This window comes from Apteryx mantelli, chromosome 2, assembly GCF_036417845.1.
Source record: "Apteryx mantelli isolate bAptMan1 chromosome 2, bAptMan1.hap1, whole genome shotgun sequence".
Taxonomy (NCBI): domain Eukaryota; kingdom Metazoa; phylum Chordata; class Aves; order Apterygiformes; family Apterygidae; genus Apteryx; species Apteryx mantelli.
The window spans coordinates 168,241,133-168,264,481 of record NC_089979.1 but is presented as its reverse complement, the minus strand read 5'-3'; the positions used below and the strand labels follow the sequence as shown (position 1 = coordinate 168,264,481).

The 23,349-nt window shown below is 48.4% G+C and overlaps 3 protein-coding genes across 3 annotated transcripts in view; 2 read left to right on the top strand and 1 right to left on the bottom strand.

The window, feature by feature from the left end:
- Nucleotides 1-5,868, top strand: part of LOC136991347 (obscurin-like) — a 139,307-nt gene extending 133,439 nt beyond the window's left edge. The window contains 7 exon segments of the mRNA XM_067292214.1: nucleotides 865-1,035; nucleotides 1,947-2,067; nucleotides 2,462-2,701; nucleotides 3,374-3,597; nucleotides 4,449-4,524; nucleotides 4,976-5,124; nucleotides 5,261-5,868. Coding sequence (XP_067148315.1) covers nucleotides 865-1,035; nucleotides 1,947-2,067; nucleotides 2,462-2,701; nucleotides 3,374-3,597; nucleotides 4,449-4,524; nucleotides 4,976-5,124; nucleotides 5,261-5,439 — 1,160 coding nt within the window. The 3' untranslated portion in view covers nucleotides 5,440-5,868.
- A 6,039-nt stretch (nucleotides 5,869-11,907) lies between these two features.
- LOC136991308 (5-beta-cholestane-3-alpha,7-alpha-diol 12-alpha-hydroxylase-like) lies at nucleotides 11,908-13,730 on the bottom strand. Its single transcript, XM_067292027.1, has one exon. The coding sequence runs from the start codon at nucleotides 13,438-13,440 to the stop codon at nucleotides 11,908-11,910; it is 1,533 nt and encodes a 510-aa protein (XP_067148128.1). The 5' UTR covers nucleotides 13,441-13,730.
- Nucleotides 13,731-15,026: 1,296 nt separating this feature from the next.
- The window catches only part of LOC136991346 (obscurin-like), a 153,138-nt gene continuing 144,815 nt past the window's right edge, over nucleotides 15,027-23,349 (top strand). The window contains exons 1-6 of the mRNA XM_067292213.1: nucleotides 15,027-15,053; nucleotides 15,736-15,883; nucleotides 18,168-18,431; nucleotides 18,719-18,994; nucleotides 20,469-20,744; nucleotides 22,220-22,495. Coding sequence (XP_067148314.1) covers nucleotides 15,027-15,053; nucleotides 15,736-15,883; nucleotides 18,168-18,431; nucleotides 18,719-18,994; nucleotides 20,469-20,744; nucleotides 22,220-22,495 — 1,267 coding nt within the window. The remainder of the gene's footprint in view (nucleotides 15,054-15,735; nucleotides 15,884-18,167; nucleotides 18,432-18,718; nucleotides 18,995-20,468; nucleotides 20,745-22,219; nucleotides 22,496-23,349) is intronic.

The window sequence follows — 23,349 nt, the reverse complement described above, 5'->3', positions numbered from 1 at the left end:
GACAATAGGTTTTTACGCACTGCCTCCACAGGCACGTCTCTGATTCTGAGCCATGGCTGCTCCTTCTTACACGTGCACACACCATAATTCAATCAGTACCCAGCTGAGTCCTTGACACCTTTGTTGTGGGTGGTGAAATATTGCCTGTGTTACGGCTTGAGATACTCTGTTGTTTTCAGTGTTTATTTGAATGAAAGCATGGGCTTCATCTCAGTCGTGGTCAGGAAGTTTGAGTTCAGCCTTGAGCACGGTGCCAATGTCAACGTGCGGGACACAGCAGCGAGTGAAATGTTTGCAGGGATTTTCCAGCTCCCACCTTTAGTCCCATGGGTAATGACTCCAGGACAAACCGTCAATTTTATTTTCTTGAGAAATCACTTGAGCTTCATAACAGTGGAGTGAGCTTGGCCCTGGTTTCAAATACTGGGTTTCCTAGGAGGATGTTAATGGATGGTTCTTTTGTGAAATCCTGCACTTCATGGTTTCAACAGGATTCAAGATAGGACCAAAGGGGAAATACAATGCTTTTTGTCAGGGTTTTGTCTGGAGTTCTTCATGTATGTTTGCACTTGAGGTTGGTGGTATGAATTAGAGAAACAGAAACTGTACAAGCAAGTTGCATCATTCCTCTGTGACAACATTGCCACACCTTGGACTGATTAAATATAAAACAGCTGGCTTCAGAAGAGAGGAGGTTGCCACATGCACAGCTAGTTAAAACATCTACAGAAGAGGGCCATAACACACGTTTTCCTTCACTTAAAGATTGCACTGCTTTTCCATATTTCTGGCACGTGAATAAAGTTGACGCAAAGAAAGAGTGGCATGACCGTCCTAACCTCTTTCCCTCTTCCCTTGGCCAAGATGGGGAGTGGAAGACCCTTGCTACGGACATTGCTGACTGCTGCTACTACGCAAATAATCTCTCCAGGGGGTTCGTTTACTGCTTCAGGATTGCCTGCATCAGTAAAGCAGGAATGGGCCCTTACAGCGACCCATCTGACAAAGTGAAGATCAGTGAGCAAGATGAAATGGGTAAGCTACTTGGTTATTGGAAAGCATTTTGCTTTTGCTGCATCGAGACAATTGCACCTTTTTAAATACGGCTTCAGAAGTCAAGGGGGAGCGAATCAAGACCAGTTCCACTTGGCTCAGGGTGTTTTGAGACCTCGGCCTCTTTGGCTGTCTTATTCACAAGTAAATTCTTTCCTAATTCTGGACAGAATTAGCAGAATATCTGTGTAAGGCATCTAGAAACTGTAGATCACGCACTGAAGATAATATGCTTGCTAGGCCTTTGGATACCACTCTGTTTTGAGGTGAGATCATGAGGAAACAGGCCTGGGACAAGAAACTTGTTTCTTGAGGCATTAATCTAATAATACGTGTCTGCCTTCAAGTCACCTATTGTCAAATTCCTTTTTGCAAACGTGTCCAGCATTTCCAAACAGATGCTTTAACGTGTCAGGGAATGTTTTAATATTTCCAGGGAGCACTCAGATAGAATTGCATGCCAGGACCAGAGCAACTTGTTTCAGCTGATGCCCTGAAATACCCAGCTGAAACAAATTTCTGTTCCTTTGGCAGCATCTTATCATGCACTGATGACTGGTTATGTGAGAAGACAAGAACCAGTAGCTGAATCAATAGTCAGCAATTGCAATGAAAGTTTTGATATCATAGTCATAGGACACAACATACAGTCAGTCTCATATGGTCTGGAGTGATGACACCAGGGAACTGCTGTGTGGTCAGTCCAGGATTTGTTTGCATTAAAATAGGATTTGGTGTCACAAGTGGGAGACAACATGCAAACTTGCCTGGAGAAAGCTCTGCTATTGTAGTTATCTTTGTTCATAAAGAGATAGTGGAGAATGGCTCAGAGAGGCTGTAGTTTCCACACAGAGGTGTTTTGCTGTGTAATCCACATCATTTTTTATCTGCAGAGTTTCATGCTACAGTGCAGGACTTCCCATCAACTGCTACTGAAGAAGAGAGTGAAATAATAGCACCGTCCGAACCTTTCCCAACCTACCAAACCTATGCCTTCCAAACAGAGATCAAAAGGTAGGTAACTTAACTGAGCGCTCAACTAACCAGAGTGAAATGCTTCATGTAGCTAGAACTTAGAAAAGTGACTTTTATAAAAGCCCTGCTCAACTACTAGTACGGTATTTTGATGAAAACGCCTCCAGCAGCAATGACATTGGACATAGAAACCTGAGATCATTGGCTGAGCAATCTTTGTTGTGGTTTACTAGGATTCACTCCTGCAATAGAGTGGCTGTACAATTTAGAGGCAGAGGAAGGAAGTGCCGACTGTGACAATAGTTGCGATAACCCAGCATAGGGCATGGATGAAAAATATGCAGTGGGATCCTGTTGACTTTAAAATACAGAAGCTCCTGGCTCTTCCAGAAATAGCAGAAGTTTAACTTGCCTTTGTGTTCCTTTGTACCAGGGGGCGTTTCAGCATCGTCCGACAGTGCAGGGAAAAAGTAAGCGGCAAGACATTAGCTGCTAAAATCATCCCTTACTGGCAAGAAGACAAACAGGCTGTGCTCCTGGAGTACCAAGTCCTGAGGAAGTTTCATCACACAAACATAGCTCAGCTGAAGGGAGCCTATGTCAGCCCACGGCACTTGGTGTTGATCCAGGAGATGTGCGTGGGACCAGAACTACTCCATTCTTTGGCGCTCCGGTAATAACACATGGAGGAACTCCTGGAGGGAAGGGTTTCTGGTCGGGGCTGGTGTCGGCAGCAAAACAGCTGTTGTTTTCATTTGTCATCTTCGATTATCTCTTTCCATCTGTTCCAGTGGGCTGTCATTGCTAGATTTGTAGTGCATTTGTTCTGCGACTTCTTATGACACAAGAAGGTGCTTAACTTCCCTGCCTGGTTGGGGCAGAGGACAATTCAGGGTCATCCAGTTTAGAGGTTGAAAGCATCGTACGGTAGTTGATATGAAACTCTCTCTCCCATAACAAGGAGATTACTGTGGCTCAGGAAGCCTTGTTTCCCCTCCAGATCGTTTCTCATGATGGCTGCAAACAAATCTGCTGAAATCCTCTGATTAAAGGAGTGGGAATGGTGGGCATCAAATCTGCATTTTTATCTCTGCACCACCACTGCTTTCTCTGTAGTGCTGTTCACACAAGCCTCTGAACCTCTTGCATCCATAAACCAGACTCAAAAGAGGGACCAGCCTCTCCATATGTAGTAGATTCCCTAAAATGAGTAGAGTTGCTTTTGCTGGGCTTGCAAGGACCTCATGGGATTAGACTTCCAGGGGAGGATGACAGTGAGTGGAGAGTAGAGCTCTTGAGCATGCAAATAGGACACCTCTGGTTTCTATCCCCTTTCTTCTACCAGGCCCTTCTACTCAGAAGTGGAGGTCCGAGATTACCTGTGGCAGATCCTCAGTGCGGTTGAGTACCTCCATGCCCACAGCATCCTGCACTTGGATCTCAGGTCTGAAAACATGATCATCACTGAGCCCAACCTGCTGAAACTCCTGGACTTTGGCAATGCACAGTTCTACACACAAGACAAAGTTATTACCATGGACAAGTGCATGGACTATGTTGAAACCATGGGTAAGTACAGAGTTGAGTCAGAGCAACCTTGGCCTTTATGCAGTCCATGGTAAATAGAGTCAGACTGGGCAGTTGGCCACGGTGACAGTTTACAGCTGGTCCCAGCAAGCAAGGTCTCCCTGGTGCTGCCTTCTGATAAAAGTCTGTGTCTGCAGGAATGGCTGGCGGTGACAGCTTTGTCACTTGCTGACCATGGGGAACACAGCCAGAGGTCATGGCCAGCACCACTCTGACTGCAATCCATGTGCCCTGAGTTGATGGGTGTAGTGCCACCGTCCTCGCTTTGCCTGGCTGCCGTATGTAGGGCTCAGGAGGAACCACAGACAGCCTGGCATACCCAGGCCTGAGACTCGACTGGCAAACCACAAAGCTGACATCAGGGATGTCCCTGAAAGCCACAGAACCCCTTGTGAACATATGCTATATCCATAGGAATATTCATGCTCTAGCCCTCATATTCCCATTGGTGTCATGGGGTTGATAGGAGAGAAGAGACATCTGTTTTTTACCAGTGAGGAGGAGACCGGGCCCTCAGCATCCCCCGTGGGAAACGTACATGATACATAAAATGGGAAGTAGTAAACCAGCCAGATCAGGAGGTGCAAGAAACCCCAAAAAACAAAGCCCCTTAGAAATGAGCTCAGAGGTGCCCATTGGTTTTATGTTCTCAAAGTTTCATTGCATTTATGACCCATGGAGATGTCCTACCTCGAGCACCTCCCTGTGCTAGATGGTTTTTTTCTCCATCCTTTGGGGAATGTAGCAAAGTACAGAAGTACCTACTGCTTTTGTGCTGATCGTAGTGCTGGAGTGTGGAACAGAGCTTGGTTCACTCGCATTTGCTTTTCTAGCTCCAGAACTGCTGACAGAGCAAGGAGCCCTCCCTCAGACTGACCTCTGGTCCATTGGAATCACAGCATTCATCATGTAAGTCAGTCTGCCACAGTAGTCACTTTAAAAGTGCAATTTCAGAGTCATCAACCAGGGGTGATGCATTGACTTGGATACCTCAACCTCAGTTATGTCTTTTCTCCTTGGCGATGCCACAGAAGGGTGATGGAGGGTGTGCAGCTGGCTGCCCCGTGCCAGGATGCTCATGGCCCAGAGATGTCTCCAGATGGAGCAACGAGCTGCCTGTATAGCTCCTTTATTCTAAAAGTAGACCCAGCAGCTGCTTGTGTTTCTCACTCAACTTCATTTCAAAAGCCCCAACTTTAACTGGAAAATTTGAATTACACCAAATGGCTAAGCATCCAAAGTCATAAAACCCGCTGAAGAACACTGCATGACCTTCCTCTCACTGCTGGGTGGGAATTCCTGGGAGCAGAAGCATCTCTGGAGTGGCCTTTCATGCTGATTAGTTGTTCTTTTGGGTTAGGTTGAGTGCCAACTACCCCATCAGCTCTGACATAGCCTGTGAATTCCTGAGAACGACCAGGAAGGGGAAAGTGAAGCTCACGCGATGCTATGCCGGTCTCTCGGGAGGGGCAGTGTCGTTTCTCCAGAGCACGCTGTGTGCAAATCCCTGGTAAGGCAGTGTCTCCTTTCCCAACAGGACAGTTTATGCAGATCCTGGTTATTGCCCCTTCTTTCTCTCCATTTCTTAGGAGCTTCCTCACCCAGCATGGCTCCTTGACTGATGTTCTCACATTTTTGTGTCCTGGGGGAAGGCCATCAGCCTCAGAGTGCCTTCAGAGCCCATGGCTCCAAGAGACAGGTTTGGACAACAGACAGCAAGCGCTGGTTACCTTTCCCACCACCAAATTGAGGAATTTCCTCATGGAACGGGAAAAGAAAAGGGGCCTGCTGTGCTCCAAGTACGGCCTGATGATTGCACAGTGAAGCAGATGAGAAGACGCCGGTGAATTGTCTCCCTCCCCGCTTCTGCATTTAGTGTTTGGCACTAAAGGATACTGTCAAGTTACTGTGCATCAGCTGAGTTAGGGTAACTGCCTGGAGTTGTGCATTTAGCTCTCTGTGAACGCAGTTTAGCATAACTGTGAACAAATCCAATTCTTGCATTTGCCACAGGGTAGGAATGAATGCCTGGACTGTTAGTATGGCTCATCTGACTGATGGTAACTTGACAGTATGTGTGTCACTTGGCTCCAAGCTTCCTGGAATAACCAGGACGGATTTGTCTAGCCAGTTCTGAATGGGACTAGCTACCATCCCCGAGTAGCTTTGCAAATCCTTCCCTGAAGTCAGGAAAACTCCACGCATGCGAACACAAAGACTTCTGCCCCTTGTCCCAGGACGCGGCACCAGACACCCTTTCAGATGTTACTGCGCTGCTCGTCCCACAGCAACAACCGCAGCAAGGTTTGAGTGATGGATGGGCTTTCTCACCTGCCTGCAATCCAAAAGAAGTCAATAAACAGTTATGATCAGAAAATAGCCCTGAGGCAAGGAGGAGTTAGAGAAGGTGATAATTAGACTGTAGGATGAAATCAGAGTAAATATCAGAAAGCTTCACCAAGGGGAAATAGTACGAAGTGTAGCACCTGCCTCTTTTTGAGCTGATGGTGAATAGCAGCGTATCTAAGGGCTTTGGACAGAAAGGCCCAACCGGATAAAGCTCTGAGCAGCCTGGTCTGAGCTGATAGCTGACCCTGCTTTGAGCAAAAGATTGGACTGGAGAGCTCCTGAGGTCCCTTCCAACCTGACTTACCCCGTGATCCTATGTATTTGCCAAGTACCAGACAAAAGGGTGGAGTGGTGGGACTCTGCCAGCATCCGTGGGCGGCTGGGCTCAGCATGTTGCTTGCCTGGCCAAGTACACAACCAGACAGCACTGTCCTCACAGGGCCTGACCCCGGCTTAAACACAGGGCTTTGCCACCCAAGCTAGAGGAGAATACTTCTAGCTGTGAAGAAGAACCTCCCTGCAAAGGGAGGTACAATTAAGCGTTATGTGTGTGACAGTGTTAGCGTAGATGGGGGCTTTCCAGTAACTGATGAGTTGCATCTCTTCCTTTTCCTGATCCTGCAAGTGGCGATAGCTTGCTTGGCTTTGAGCAGAGTTACTGTTCTCCATGAACGCCCAATGTTCATGGTTTGTAAAACCATGAAGCTCTGCTTTTCTTTGGACAGGCATTTGAAGTCTCCCACTAGACCTTGAAGTAGACTTGCCTGTCACATGAGATCTTAAAGCAACCCCTCCCCTGTCTTTCTTTGTCTGCATCCGTTGTCTTAGAAGTGTGTTAAAGAGCAAATGTGCAAACCTGTGAAAAAGCAGCTTTGCCAAGCTGTGACTTGGAGTATGGGCTTCTCTAGGAAAGAAGTTCCCAGAGGAGGCGGATGGAGAATTTTAGTTGTGTGGCCTCCCTCACAAGCAGGCTAAAACGGGCCTGTGCAGCAAGCCCTTTCTGAGCACATCCGAGGCCGTTAGGCAGCTGCCAAGCCTGGAAAGCAGTGTGTGAGTGGGTTGCTGCTGTGAAGTCCCTGCCTTGCTTGGCTCCCCGTAGAAAACGCACTGTTGCACTGTTTCGGATCTGTGCATTCAGCCTGCCGCAGGATATTTCCACATGTGGTGTGACAGGGTGGAAGGAGCTTGGCCACAGGACAAATGCCTGTTCCCAGGCTTGTGGGAGATGTGGCAAAGCCAGGGAATCTCAATGACATGGTTACGGTCATTTTGCTAAATGCCTGCACGTTAAAAGCCGCCCTCTACTAGGGTAATTACCTAGAGCGTTATAAATTTTCAGCACAGCAACCGTGTTGTTGAATGAACTGAAGATCTCTGGATAGAGGAAACCTGTTTTGACCTGTGTGGTCCAGGTGGTATCTGGATAGAACGTACTCACTCTGCCATAGCATGTACAGCAACTCTTCTACCGACACGAGCAAAGAGAAATTGGGGCTGGGACTGACCAGCAATTGCACTCAATCACGTAGTAGTGCAGTTCTCACCTTTGCAGGCCACAGACAATAACGTGCCACAGATAACTTTACACTTCACTCTTCCTGTCAGCCTCGGTTTCAGATGCTGAGATTCCTGGAGTCTCAGGGGGGGACATCAAAGACGCTTGCAGGCCGTGTGAACAGTGCGTTGGAGAAAAGTGGGTTAGACGGTGCTTTCGCTTAGGATGGCTTTAAATGTAATTGCACAGCAGTAAAGGCATCAGACGCAATAATGACCACGACCTCGTTATGCGCCGAAGATTTATGGCTAAGAGACCTTGGTAGTTCGAAGCGCAGCGGCTGTTTTCTGGGGGGTGCACAGGCACACCTATCCAGAGACGTGAAAGCAGTGCCGTGGGCAAATGCCGTATGCTTTGATTCTTCAGAAAAATCCAAAGCATCCTCAAGTTTCATGTACCTCTTTGTTCTTCAGAAGCTGCTGAAAGGCACTGCTTTCCTTTACCATGGGTGGTATCAGCTGTATAATTTCTTTGTACTTATAACCTCTGTGTTCCTTTGCGTTTCTGTGAAGTGAAGGATGTATCTGTTGGTTCTGCTGAGTTCCTTGAGTTTTCCTTAGGAGCAGCGTGTGATAAGATGCTTTCTCAGAGCAGCAGCTGGCTGCGTCGAGAGGGAGGAGAACCGGAAATCGGTTCCTGATGTATTACGGTTTAATACCGTCGTGTAGAAGTGACGCTGTTTAAACAGCGGCAGCGCTTTCCATCACATTCAACCCCATACTGTTCGAAACCCAAAGCGTACAGCATTACGAGTCCTCTGGTATAGTACAGAAAGAGTAACTGAGATTAGAGGAGCTTTCACTGTGCTGCGCAGAGCAGACACGGATTAGACTGTAAAGCTTTGAATGTCAAAGTTATCTTGCCTTCATGGTGCACGAAAGAAGAGAAACCCAAGGTTTCAGGGCCAGACTCCATGCCTGATTCTCTGGGGGGCAGAGACATTATGGGAGATGGGCACTGTTATGAGATCCGGCCCATTAAACTTTTCAGAACCCCGGATTCCTTCGGATTTAACTTATTTTACGAATTCAAGGAGGTTTCCGTTGGCACAGCCTCGTTCTTTACTCTTGCTGGAGCACTTTGGGTTGGAAAGCTCAATGTCGGGGGACAACCTGCCTACGCGTAAAACTTGGATTGCCGATTAACTCACCTGGAGCTTTGACGCTCCTCTTTCTTGTATGACTCCAATTAAGTGATTTTTTGCTTCTCACATTTGCATGCACCTGAGCATGTCTGAAGTCTTTTATAGACTCAATATTGTTTTGTTAACTAATGCTAAATAAACCGTTCTGACAAAGAGGTAAAGCTAGATTTTTCTGTGGAACCGTTGTCGTTGTCATTATTTTTATATCCTTCCACAGTATTGTTGTACTGTGTTGCTGCCAGAGACCTTGGGGGTGTGAAACTGCACCCTCGCTATGTAGCTTCTGAATGGCCCAGAAAAAGCTCCTGCCTCATTAGAAATAGAGACTAGCTCTGGATACCGCTGCCAAAGGTACCGGGGTGGTTCTCTTTACAGCGTTTAAAAGGTTCTCTTTAAAGCGGCCATCTGAAAGTTCCCACGTTCCTGTGGTGTTGGAGCTCCCTGAGTCCTTCAGGTCATCGCCCAGCTCTGGGTCACCTCTCCCAGCCTTACCCCAGGGAGCTGCCAGGAGGGGAAGGCCCAGTCGTGCACTGCTAATGTGCCCTCATGGGGAATATGCCCAAGGAAAATGCAACGTATTATGTTGCCTCCATTTCCCAAACTCAGTCCGTGTTTGCTCAGGACCTGTCCAACTCACCCCGACCCAAGCGAGGAGACCCTATGCCATGCAAGTAATGCCGGCATGTATGCACCAGGCCCTAGCCATTTATGACCCTCATGCAAGCCAGCTGCACAAAAAATCCTCTCTAAAGCGTGCCTTGAGGTGGGGATGTCACTTCGTCTTCCCTTCATAACCAGGACCCATATGGGGCTCCCGCACGTGTCTCCTGGTGAGTGAGAGGCTGGAGCAGTCACCAAAGGCTTTGATGCAGCCAGCGCTGGTGGCTGAGCGATGTGGAGTGGTGGGAGAGGTTGGTGAGCTGGCTCGAGCGCTTGGGACGTGTCACCTAACGGCACAACAGCCTCAGCTGGATGCCCACGGTGGTGTGATACGTCTGCCTGTTTCGCCCGGGGGCAGGTGTACAGGAGCTCTGAGGGTTTGAAGAACCCCCATCAAGACCAGAAGGTGCTTCCAGTCTCCCTGAGGTTCTTGCCGTCACTCCTGTCTTACGTGGACGTGTTTTCCTTCTCCCTATCTAATTTTCCTCTCTTTCCTCCACAACAGCCTGAAGATAATGCCAAAGGAAGGGCACCCACTAAGCGATACTTGAAGACAGCGGTGGGACAGAAGGCATTGCAGCCAGCCAACTTCTGCGCCAGTGCCACCTCGCAAGCACGGCTCTGCTTTCTGCCCCTCGCTCGGCATAACTGGATGGGTGCCAGCTCATTGCTGCGAGAGCGTCAGGCCAGTTTTTTGGATAACAGCATTAGCTTCAGGGCCTGACTCTACTGGGAAACGGGGCATTTTTATTTATCCTAGTGGTGCCCCAGGTGCTTGACCACTTCTCTCTGAATTTTCCAGCGCTATAAGGCCTGTAGTTTGCCCTCGAGATGCAGTTACAACATAACTCTGGCCTCCGGAGAATAAAGCCAAATTTGGCTTTGATGTTTTGACACACCTGAAAATGTTTGAGTTGGGTTCCTCGGTCATATGTAATCGCCAAAGTCCAAGGTTAGCATCGGGGTAAAACCAGTCTGCTGTCCCCCGGCAAGGCTGTGCTTTAACTCTTGTAAGAGCTGCTGTGACCGCGGAAGGGAAGAAGCAAAGCAATATTTGCAAGGCAAAGTTTTAGCTTTTATTGGGCTGGCTGTTACAGGTGCATAAAGCAGGGATGTTTTGTGGCCCAGAGGTAGCTGTGGCTGCAGCCCACGGGTGATCGAGGTTGTTATGGTCCTCGCTCCTGCCCCAGTCCTGTCTTCTCCTCCACCACTCCCCGACCGCCACAGCCCCCTCCGGCCGTTGTGGGCTGCTCCGCTGCTGGAGCATGCTGGGGGAAAGAGGGGCCAACGGGAAGCGGGGTCGATGCACCCTGGTGTCCCCCGCTGTCCCCAAGGGCCCGGAGCCCTGGGATGAACCCAGTGTCTGCCCTTGCCATCGCCTTCCCCAAGCGGGACTGGCAAGAGGACAAGAGAACGGGGGCTGAGTTTGGCAGGGGGGAAGCCCTTGCCAGGAAGCATCTTCTGGGCAATGCCACCAGCCCATGGGGCTCAAGACCAGCTCTGCTGGTTAAAACCTTGACCTGGAGAAAATAAAATAAAATTTAATTTTAGCTACACTCTCTTTTCTCTCGCAGGAGGGCAGATCTGCTCCTGGCCAGCCTGCAGACTCGGACATTTCTGGGCACGTTCAACGAGCTGGACTGAACCAGTGATTTGGTTCGGTGCTGTGGGGGAACGAACCCAGCTGTAGGTAGCCACGCTCCAGCCGCGTTACAGCAGGTGGGATGAATCCAAACACACACACACAGATGCAAATACCCTTTTTATCCCCAGCAGCTGTGCACAAGACACTGGGCTTGAACGTGCACCCGCTCGCAGCCCTGGAAAGGCTTAAATCCACGTCTTAAATCATGCAGATGCATGAAAATGGTACCTTAGGTTATTACTGATGTTTGCAACTCCCTTTGCCTCCCAGTAATGTAGCAAATGAGACCAGCAAGCTCTCTCCTCTTCTTAGGTGTGAGCAGTTGTGTGTTGTGGGGGTGTCTGTGGTCAGTAGGTCCTACCTCTGCTCTGAGGGGCGTCTGTCTGGGGACCTCAGGGGAATGCATTTTAACCTGATGCCGAAAGCAGATGACAGGCCAGACAGTGCTAAGCCCACGATGAAACCCTTGCAGCTGCAGAGAGCATATTTATCGTTCTCCGACCTTTCAGTGCCTTTCTGAACGCAGTGAGACGTTTCGGATTGACAAGGGGAAAAGTGGGGAGGAGGGAGACAAATCCCCAGCGTGCGGGCTGATGCCATTCTGCCGCGGATATGCTTCACGCGGAAAATATGCTAGGATCTCTGCTTGCTTCATTTCATTTCAATACATCGTTAAGAGTCTGATAACAAAATAACACAGTCCCAAGGCTAAACTGAAGTAAAAACAATACAATAACCATAGACACAGAGCAGTGAAACGTGCAATGGAAATAAAGAGAAAAGCCACAATAACTGTTAAACAAGCGAGGTCATACCAGCATTCGCTCTCACGAAAGCGCTCTGCACGGATCCGATACCCGTGGGAGGAGTTTTGTGCAGTTTATTTCACCGACAGCTCCTAAACAAGCCAGGAGGCCGAACGTAACAAGGCTTTTCAAATTAAAAGCGCGGCCGGTATCTGAAGCGAACGTCGCGAATGGGCTGCATCGTTCCAAATCCCCAGCGGCTGCTGTCTATCGGCGGGATCTCCTCTTCTCCGTCAAGCAGCTCCAAGTCATAGTAAGTCAGCATCAAGAACACAAACAGTTTCATTTCATTGGTCGCGAAGAACCGCCCAGGACAGATGGATATCCCTGCTCCCCAAGGCATGCTGAAATACTTCAGCTTTTTCCCATTCTTGTAGAAATCTTTCCTGGTGCCATCTGGGTTTAGGAACCGGTCATATTTAAATCGGTGAGGCTCGGGATGGATTTCTGGGTCCATCTGCACAGAGGCATGTGGGAACAAAGCCACCCTGTCTCCTTTGCGGAGAGCGTACTCTGTCCCGTCGCTCGTCTTAAGGGTCATGTCCTGCAGGACGGCTCTGATAAGGATTGGGGCTGCAACCAGCCGCAGGGTCTCCTCTAGAGCACTGTCCAGAAGAGGGGTCTGGTTTAACATGTCCCTAGTGACGTTAATTGGTGGCCTACCTGGCTTCACTTCCTGGCCGCTCTCCCTGGAGACTTTATCCACTTCTTCCTTCACAGCCTTCATAGCTTCTGGATGTTTCATTAGATAGAAGAGGAGCCAGAAGGCAGCTGGGCCAGTATTGCCTTGGGATGCCCAGAGGAGCAGAAACATGAAACGATCCCTCATGTACTCGGGAACACCGTTTTCTGCCAGGGACTGCTCTTGGTCACTTACCCACCCACTGATGTTGTCCTTCTGTCGGCTCTTCTTCACAGACAGCATGCTCCAGAAGAGCCTCTTGAGCCGCTCAGCTTCAGTTTTGTCTTTGGGAGGCAACACGGCATAGGCCAGGCGAGGGAAGAGGCGGTCGTACTTCCGGAATTCATAGAACAGCTCATCAGAGTGAACACGATCGTGCTCGTTAGCTTTCTCCTTGTTGTCTGCCCCTTGGTGTGGCTCACTGCCGTACAAAGCCAGGTACCCAGCTCTGAAGATGATGTTGTAGCAGTAGTTGAAGAGACTGTCCTCTTGCCACGTTCGCTCCCTCTCTCCTGAGTTCATCTTGAAAAGCATCAGCTTCTGCAAGTTCTCCATCATGGCTTGTGTCATGACAACGAGTCCATCCCCCATCAGATGCTTCGTGCTTGATAGCTGAATAATCTTGTGGCTGGCTTCAACGGACTGGTATCCAAAAACCCGGCGGACCAGTTCGGATGCAAACTTCTTAAAGTCTAGTTTGGCTCGCGATTCCTTCACTATGGCGCCAAAGCAAAAGGGGTCCATCACGAAGGTGAAGTAATAGCCTCCGAGTAGCACTGTGAAAATATCCCCGTGTTTTCTCTGCATCCTCTTTAGAAACTCTGAACTGTCCTTTCTGAAATCCAGGGCGTAACCCAGCCACGGGATGTGACCCTTGTCCAGAGGGGGCTCATTGGCTCTCCTCCTTCGAAACGCTCCCAGGAGGTAGAGGCCACCAAGCAGCGATGCTACCAGGGAACAAAGAAGAGTTACCCAGAGAGCCATGAGAGCTCTGCGCCCGTCCGGGGTTTTGACCTGGCCTGGGGCAGGAGAAGGCTCTTTATTCACATCTGGTCGCTGATAAGCTGAGGCACAGCTGACAACCTCAGTCCCTATTGGTGGCAAGTATTTACCCTTCCCCTGCAAAGCTCTGCCGCTTATACCTCCCTTTCCTTTCACTGAAGACAGATGTTTTTGAGCATGGAAAGAGCAGGTACAATCAGGGCAAAGGTACGTTACAGTCACGTTGGAGTGACTGGGCTGCTGAGCGAGGTTGATGGGTTTCAGCGTGTGCTTTGCGGGAACTTAAATTACTTTTTCCAGGCTAAAAGCTGCACCTGCATTGAGGCTTGCTTTTTGAAAAAGAAAAAAAACAGGGGGCAGAGAATTTCACTCTGTGGTTGCTGCCCTTAACACCAGGCTATGGGCTGCTGGCTGAATAAAAGAGACTAAGAGATTGGAAATGCTGCTGTCAATGAGTTCAGGAGAGAGGAAGAGGGGTTAAAAACTGAACTGATTCGGTCTTGAAAGCCAAGAGGAGGAAAGAGCGCCAACATTTTGAGGTTCTCCAAAACCCAGTGCCCCATAAGTGTTCTTTTGGCTGTGCGAGCACTGCTAATCCGTACAAGGGCAAAGCAACGCAGGTTCACCTTCCCCAGGGTTGAGGAGGGTTTAAATCAACCACTGACCCAGCTCTGCCCTCCCAGTCCTGGCTCCCTCCCAGCCCCGATCGCTCGCTCGCGCTGCCCAGGCTTGGTCCCCTCTGTGGGTGTCCAGTCCCTGCTGATGTCCCTCTGCTTTGCTCCTCGCTCTGCGCCCCGCAGCCCCCATCCCACCCCATGTCCTGTGCTTTTACCCATTTTCCTTGTGCTTTTACCCATTTTCCCTGTGCTTTTCGGTCTCTCCTGCTCCCCATTCACCCTCCAGACTTTTCTGGGCTCCTTCCTTGCTAGCTCGGATTTTAGACACCCCAACTCCACGTCCCCTGCACCCTCCTCTGGCCCGTGCTGGCGGCGGGGGATTTTCCTCCTGTGACCCATGTGTGTCCTCAGTTATCCTGCCTGGGTTAGAGGGTCAGCGCCCGGCACCGCACGCTGGGACACGCACGGTCTGTCCCCTCGCCTTCCCGTCCAGCCCTGCTCCCCAGGGAGCCGCAGGCTGCGCGCCTCCGCTGCGTTAGGCTGCAGCGCCCGGGAGCCCCAATTCGGCAAAAATTGCTTTTCTCTTTAACCCTTTTTATGCTCCAGGGAAGCTTTTTTTTTTTTTTTTTTTTTTCCCTTTCTCCAGCTTTCTCAGGCAAATAGTCCACCAGACACACATGGACCATCAGGCAAATATTTCACCCCCAAGCTCTCGGCTGGAGGATGGAGGTATCTCTGTTTTCCTTAGCACTGCTGCAAGCAGGGGAGCAGCCAGCTGCAGATGGAGGAGGGTTTTTGGAGACGTCCCAGTGGGGCTGACGTGTTCAGTAGCGGGGAACGTGCATCAGTGCAGCTCTCCAGCGTGTCAAGCCGAGGTAGGTCACCCCCCTCTCAGGCTGGGAGAGGAGCACGAGGAGTGTGAAGGGATGAACGGGGACACCCGTGGCCAACATGGGTGATGGGGAGGATGCCACCACCGTAACGGAGCCTACGGCGGTGCAAAGCGGCCCTTGGCAAAGCGGGCAACCAGCTCTGGAGCTGATGATTTTGTCCTCTCGCCTTGTCCTTCCCCTTTCCTCCCAGCCGTCCCACTGCTTTTGCCTCCACCCACAGCTCTTCCTCTTCTGTTTTACCCCAAACTCTCAGTTCCCCACTCCCTGCCTCTTTGTGCCTCCCGGGTTTTTACCCATTTTCCTTCTGCTTTTCTGTGTCTTCTGCCCACAGTGTCCTCCAGACTTGTCTGGGATCCTTGCCTTCTAGCTAGGATTTTAGCCACCACCGAACTTTTGCATGCAAACCATGGTGTGCGCTTGAGGTCTTTTAGATGTCTGAATGCTGCTTGAATCTACAAGTCAGCTGAAATGTCCCTTTGGGGAGTTTCACATCACCCACCACAGGCCACGTACTCTTGCCTGTTAATGAGCAAGCCTTGTGGTCTCCAACAGTCCTCCTACAGTCAATGCCAACAGAGGAACTCCTCCGGTTCAGAGCACGTAAGCTGGCTTCCTGCTGCGGCATGCTCCCTGCAGGACCCGTCCCTCTCTGCGGACGGTGCGATATTGTCAGTAAGCCTATGGCGTGGATCCCGGGGTTGCATGTACTGCCGTGGTCAGCAGCATAGGAACTTGACCTGAACTTACCCCACTCCTTACCCTCCCAGGCAGCTGCTGCCACTCAGAGTGCAGACATGATAGAGACAGCGTGCAGAGAAGTGGAAGTCATCAAGGAGGAGAAGAGGATGGTGCTAGGAGGCTGCAGAGAGTGGCTGGGGGGAGGAAGGCAGTGGCAAAGGTTATGGAAGAGGCTATGTATTGGCTATTTTAAAAGGAGAAGTGTTGGGACCTTGAGGCTCTTGCCCAAGACCGCAGAGGAAGTGTGCTCTAGAACCAGAACTGGAAAATGGATCTTCTGACCCTCTTCTGACCCTCAGAGTTCTGTGATCTCAGATCACCTGTCTTTTTGCCCTGCTGCTAATTAAAGATACAACCGAGTGAGAGCACCGACTAGACTTTGTGTGAACAAGTAGTATTCACCCAAGGGAAAGTCAAATGAGAAACTGAAACCTCACACTGAAGGCAGTTGTCTGCAATGGAACCATAACATGTGAACTTAGGAGTCACTCGTTTAATTAGTAGCTCTATAACCTCTATTGGTTTGTTTCTGCAGGCAAAATATCTACCATAGGCTGAGGGTGAGGTCCAGAGGGAACAAATTAGCCTATAGGAGAATATTTTCTAGGAATTTGCTAGTTGTCTTCAGAGGTGTGATACAAAGAGCTCTGAAACCTGAAGCCCAGCCTCTTTGCATCATTGCCCCACTTCTTTCCTTGCCCACTTCTGTTTCTAGTGTTAAAGGATCCCCTGCTATCTATTTTAACTTCCTTCGCAAGCCTGGATCCAGCCTGACTTTTGGCAAATCTTGCTTTACCGCTACAGTTCTTGACCTCAGAGACGTAGTTTTTTTGCAGAGCTGTGCTTTCTTCCATTCCTTATTTGTGTTTTGCCTTATAAAGGATTTTAGAGGATAGTTCAGCGACTTTTTAGCCGGCCAGTCCTTTCCTTTCTGTTCTTCCACTGTGATGAAGATTTCAAGGATATCAGATCCCGCATTGAGTCTTGAACAAATAGCTCTTTTCTTCACTGATCAGTTCTCATAATTCAACCAAGTTTGCCACTTTTAAATAAGTGTATTATAAAGATATTTTTGTTAATCCCTCCGTTCACTTTAAAGTAGATGGTCTTATGGTCACTAGATCCAAGGTTATTTCCTATGCCCAACTTTTAAAATGATGTCCTTAGGATATACCAAAACCAAGACTAAAACCAAATTACTTTTGTTAATTCAATGTCTGCTTGGTAGAGAAATTTGCCAGTTATTACATCAGGAAATCCAAAAGGCTGTTGGAGCAACTCCAGTGGAAGCCTCCATGATAATAGGGGGTTGGAGCACATGACATATGAGGAGAGGCTGAGGGAACTGGATTTGTTCAGCTTGGAGAGGTGGAGGCCAAAGGGGAGATCTTATTCTCTAGTCATGTAATGGGAGGATGTAGAGACCATGAGTCCAGACTCTTCTCAAAGGTGCACCGTGATAGGACAGGAGGCAAAGTACACAAGCTGGAACATGGGTTGTTCCGATAAGATATTAGGGAAAACCTTTTCACCATGGGAGTGGTCAAGCACTGAAATGGGAGCCCAGAGACGTTGCGGAGTCTCCATTCTTGGAGATACTCAGAACTTGACAGGGCCCTGAGCAGCTTGAGCTAATTTGGCCTGCTTTGAGTGGGGAAATTGGCCTGGATGACCTCCAGAGATTGCTACCAACCTGAATTATTCTATGACTCTCTGATTTTATCCTATTGTTAGTAGCACACATTTTGTAGAATATATCCTGGAAGTTACGCTGTTCCGTAAGGACACAACTCCATATAAATCTTTGTGAAGGTAGTCCAGATGTTATGCAGCTATTTCATAACCCTTACCATTTTTTCCAAAAACAATTTAGACCCAGGTAGGGGGACAGCGTTGGCAAATGAATGATCCTGTCTGCAGCAGGTGCTGTTTGCTGTGAACATGCAGCCTGGTCTCTTCTGCAAGTGAACAGAATGTGTCGTTCTTCCCAAGAGTGCCCACCCTGCTTGGCTTGCGGAGACTGACCCTGCACAGCATGTGCAGGAAAGCTGGTGTACACCTAGCGATCAGGCACCGTAATTCTGCTGGCAGCCTGCTTGCTGTCCAAGTGAGCAGCAGCCAGGAACTGTGCTGTTTGGAAGCAAACTGTTCCTGCCAGTGCTTCCACAAGCATTTTCTTAATAAGCCTTTTTTTCGTTTTACAGTTGGTTTATTTAAATCATAACCTACCAGACAATCTCCCATTGAAAACCCCATACAACAGGAACTTGGAGACAAAGCTTTAAAGCATCATAGGTTTCTTAAAATCTACCTGCAGCTTCACTGAAATTGTTTGGAAACATGTCTAACCTTGCATGAACTCTGTTCCAAGGTGGAAATGAAACTTGAAAGCCCATCCTGTCATTCTTTTATGCAGCCCTGATGGCCTGGGTGTAATTTTTCCTTCTTTGCAATCTTGCAGATGATGTGTTTGAAGATAAAATGCAGAATGAGGTGAAGGCTGTCCTGAAAGAGAATGCCTTGATGAGCTGTGATGTGACCCAGGAGAAGGCTGAGGTGAAATGGTACAAGGAGGGGAAGCTGATCACCTCAAGTGAGAAGTTCAGGGTAGAGTCGGAGGGCAAAGCACGGTGGCTGGTGGTGCATCAGGTGGAAAAGACAGACGCTGGCGAGTACACCTGTGAGGCTGCTGGCCAGAAAGTGGTCTTCCAGATGGTTGTCACAGGTGAGAGAAAGTTCTTTGGTCCATCCTTCCTATTTCTTGAATATTTAGGAAACTGATATAGATATATATATATTTTATATATATATAAAAAATCTTTGTGTGATTAATGACAAAGCAGCTAAAAGATTCTTTAAAAAAAAAAAATCACAATCCACATGTCCTTCCGATAGGTTTAGATGGATATCGTCAAGCCAGAGAGGTGGTTTCCAGTATTCCCTGTAAGCTATGATACAGAGTTTAGGAAACTTCAGCTCAGGGATGCACTTTGAATTAATCTCTCTTTTCAGAGCCAGAAGTTGTGTTTACAAACAAGGACAGGGTGCAGAAGGAGGTGCAGGCAGCCCTGAAAGAGAAGGCCACGCTGAGCTGCGAGGTGGCCCAGAGGGGGACCGAGGTGAAATGGTACAAGGAGGGGAAGCTGATCACCTCAAGCAAGAAGTTCAAGGTGGAGTCAGAGGGCAAATTGCGGCAGCTGGTGGTGGAGCAGGTGGAAGAGAAAGATGCTGGCGAGTACACCTGCGAGGCTGCTGGCCAGAAACTGACCTTCAAGATTAACGTCACAGGTGAGAGAAAATTCTTTGGTCCATCCTTCCTATTTCTTGAATATTTAGGAAACTGAATATCTTTCCATAAGAATCTTTCCTATTAGGGTTTAAATTTTTGGAGAAAATCATTGGGATGGCCTAGCTCTGGTAGGAAAATGGGCCAAGGAGTTAGGAATACAGTTCTCTTCATATTGTTTATATAAAACATTCTACAATCTTTAGGAGAGGAAGCTCCATCCTTTAAAACGTTTGGGAGCTAGCCATCACTGTGCAAACAGGGCCATAAAAAGTACTGATTTTTCCTCTCCATCCCTGTGAGGGATCTTGGGAAACTGCGTAGACAAAGATATTTGCATGAGAAGCGGTAGAGTAGGCGTAGCGGAAGATCACGCGGTGTGACGCGCAGACTAGGGGTGGGAACGAATTGCAACTGTAGGTAAGCTTGAGTGTAGCTCACAATAAACGCCGTTTTAGCATCTCTCACATTGAGGTCTGTGCTTTGTGGCCCTGCAGCAGGAAGCTGCAGTGCTCCCCTGGTGGCGCCATGGGACCGAGCGAGAGCGCGGCAACACATCCCCACACCCTGGTACAGCTAGGACAGCTCTGCAACTCGGCTGATTCTCAGGAAGTTTCAGAGCAAGGGCGTAGTGGAGAGCCAGAGGGTATCTGCGGGGTGCACCTTTTGTTCCTCTTGAAAGTGCTCATTTCAGCCTGGAGGGGAGGGTAGGAGACAACAGAGGAATGTAACAGTAAGCTTTTATGGAAGTTCAGGTCTCTAAGGCATCGGGCAAATGGCAGATAGGGGAAGAAAGTGGCATGGAGACTCATTCAAGGCGAATCCCTGCACTGGGACTCCAGAATGAGGGGATGGATTCAGTTTTCCAGCTCGCTCCCTACCTCCTAATCCTCTTGCTAGCAGCCTAAAGTAATGGACCTTCTGTAGGGGAAGGGATTTCACCAGTTGGATGTAAGGATGAGAGGTGGGCTGGGATTTTCTCAAGGTCGCATTGGAGATAATGCGCAGTCTTGAACACTTAAGTCCTGGTCCAGTGCCCTAAGTACTGTATGAAATGACCTAGTGCCAAGCCTGTGGGACAGCAGAGGCAGCAATCTGGAACAAAAGAAATCAGAGATATGGGGCTTTGACACAGCAGGAGGCAGTTGCTGCCGCTAAGAATTCATATGCTTTTACTCAACTTCAACCAAAAGAAATCTTCCCTTGGCTGGGGCCTGCCATCTAATGCTACTATGAACCATCCATCCAAAGTCCTAGCTTGCTGACACAGATATTATTAATCTTTGTGTGATTAATGACAAAGCAGCTAAAACATTCTTAAAAAAAAAAAAAATCACAATCCACATGTCCTTCCGATAGCTTTAGATGGATATCGTCAAGCCAGAGAGGTGGTTTCCAGTATTCCCTGTGAGCTATGATACAGAGTTTAGGAAACTTCAGCTCAGGGATGCACTTTGAATTAATCTCTCTTTTCAGAGCCAGAAGTTGTGTTTACAAACAAGGACAGGGTGCAGAAGGAGGTGCAGGCAGCCCTGAAAGAGAAGGCCACGCTGAGCTGCGAGGTGGCCCAGAGGGGGACCGAGGTGAAATGGTACAAGGAGGGGAAGCTGATCACCTCAAGCAAGAAGTTCAAGGTGGAGTCAGAGGGCAAATTGCGGCAGCTGGTGGTGGAGCAGGTGGAAGAGAAAGATGCTGGCGAGTACACCTGCGAGGCTGCTGGCCAGAAACTGACCTTCAAGATTAACGTCACAGGTGAGAGAAAATTCTTTGGTCCATCCTTCCTATTTCTTGAATATTTAGGAAACTGAATATCTTTCCATAAGAATCTTTCCTATTAGGGTTTAAATTTTTGGAGAAAATCATTGGGATGGCCTAGCTCTGGTAGGAAAATGGGCCAAGGAGTTAGGAATACAGTTCTCTTCATATTGTTTATATAAAACATTCTACAATCTTTAGGAGAGGAAGCTCCATCCTTTAAAACGTTTGGGAGCTAGCCATCACTGTGCAAACAGGGCCATAAAAAGTACTGATTTTTCCTCTCCATCCCTGTGAGGGATCTTGGGAAACTGCGTAGACAAAGATATTTGCATGAGAAGCGGTAGAGTAGGCGTAGCGGAAGATCACGCGGTGTGACGCGCAGACTAGGGGTGGGAACGAATTGCAACTGTAGGTAAGCTTGAGTGTAGCTCACAATAAACGCCGTTTTAGCATCTCTCACATTGAGGTCTGTGCTTTGTGGCCCTGCAGCAGGAAGCTGCAGTGCTCCCCTGGTGGCGCCATGGGACCGAGCGAGAGCGCGGCAACACATCCCCACACCCTGGTACAGCTAGGACAGCTCTGCAACTCGGCTGATTCTCAGGAAGTTTCAGAGCAAGGGCGTAGTGGAGAGCCAGAGGGTATCTGCGGGGTGCACCTTTTGTTCCTCTTGAAAGTGCTCATTTCAGCCTGGAGGGGAGGGTAGGAGACAACAGAGGAATGTAACAGTAAGCTTTTATGGAAGTTCAGGTCTCTAAGGCATCGGGCAAATGGCAGATAGGGGAAGAAAGTGGCATGGAGACTCATTCAAGGCGAATCCCTGCACTGGGACTCCAGAATGAGGGGATGGATTCAGTTTTCCAGCTCGCTCCCTACCTCCTAATCCTCTTGCTAGCAGCCTAAAGTAATGGACCTTCTGTAGGGGAAGGGATTTCACCAGTTGGATGTAAGGATGAGAGGTGGGCTGGGATTTTCTCAAGGTCGCATTGGAGATAATGCGCAGTCTTGAACACTTAAGTCCTGGTCTAGTGCCCTAAGTACTGTATGAAATGACCTAGTGCCAAGCCTGTGGGACAGCAGAGGCAGCAATCTGGAACAAAAGAAATCAGAGATATGGGGCTTTGACACAGCAGGAGGCAGTTGCTGCCGCTAAGAATTCATATGCTTTTACTCAACTTCAACCAAAAGAAATCTTCCCTTGGCTGGGGCCTGCCATCTAATGCTACTATGAACCATCCATCCAAAGTCCTAGCTTGCTGACACAGATATTATTAATCTTTGTGTGATTAATGACAAAGCAGCTAAAACATTCTTAAAAAAAAATAAAAATCACAATCCACATGTCCTTCCGATAGCTTTAGATGGATATCGTCAAGCCAGAGAGGTGGTTTCCAGTATTCCCTGTGAGCTATGATACAGAGTTTAGGAAACTTCAGCTCAGGGATGCACTTTGAATTAATCTCTCTTTTCAGAGCCAGAAGTTGTGTTTACAAACAAGGACAGGGTGCAGAAGGAGGTGCAGGCAGCCCTGAAAGAGAAGGCCACGCTGAGCTGCGAGGTGGCCCAGAGGGGGACCGAGGTGAAATGGTACAAGGAGGGGAAGCTGATCACCTCAAGCAAGAAGTTCAAGGTGGAGTCAGAGGGCAAATTGCGGCAGCTGGTGGTGGAGCAGGTGGAAGAGAAAGATGCTGGCAAGTACACCTGCGAGGCTGCTGGCCAGAAACTGACCTTCAAGATTAATGTCATGGGTAAGACTGATACTCTTTTCAAAATTTCGGTAGAGGATAATAAAATAATAATTGTGATTCCATATTACACAATGACCCAATTGCAATAGTCTGGGCTCTACTGCAGTCTGTAAAGTTTATCTGATTTGCTGTGTGCTGGGTCTGGTATATACTGAAATATTTGGTTTTATCATGTCACAAAGGCTTGTCACATTCTTAAGTAGTCTATATAATAATAATTGCAGAAATGAATAGAATAGAAATAATAGTCAGCATGTTGTTCAAATCTTTCCCATTCCTGGGATCCCAAAGGGTGATTCTTGTGCACTGAACCTCTTGACAAAGACAAGCACGTGTGATAGGAGTGTACATTTTGCATGAAGCATGTCAAGGGAGGAGTAACATGAGCTCCACCAAGCAGCACGTTACCCCATTTACAATGCCGTTGAGTAGGAAGTCACAATCAGATAAGCGAGTCTGACATTCATTGTGTGAGGCTTGATCGGTCTGTATTGGAACTGCAAGTAAAACAGACTATCTGTAAAACACGCAAGGAATAAAGGATTGGCTTTGCCAGCCAAGAAATGGAGGAATAACTTAAGAACCATCAGTGTGAGGACTAAAGACTTTCAGAATTTTCAAAAGAAATTTGGAAAGAGAGTGATGAAGAGGTACTCACCTGGGCTGTTCCAGCCACAGGCATTTCTGAGCATAGTGCTGGGCTAGCAGTGGTGAGCCTGAAACCGGTTGAACTGTGAGAGGAATTGCTGAGGCTTGATGAGTGTTAATCAGTAAAAAAGTACAGATTAAATGAAAACTAGCCCAGACTGTTAGAAAAAAAGGTGGCTAGTTAGATAGCAATTAAATAGGTTTTT

What these genes read in the sequence shown, in the direction of transcription:
- LOC136991308 (XM_067292027.1), bottom strand. Translation starts at nt 13,440, where the DNA reads ATGGCTCTCTGGGTAACTCTTCTTTGTTCCCTGGTAGCATCGCTGCTT.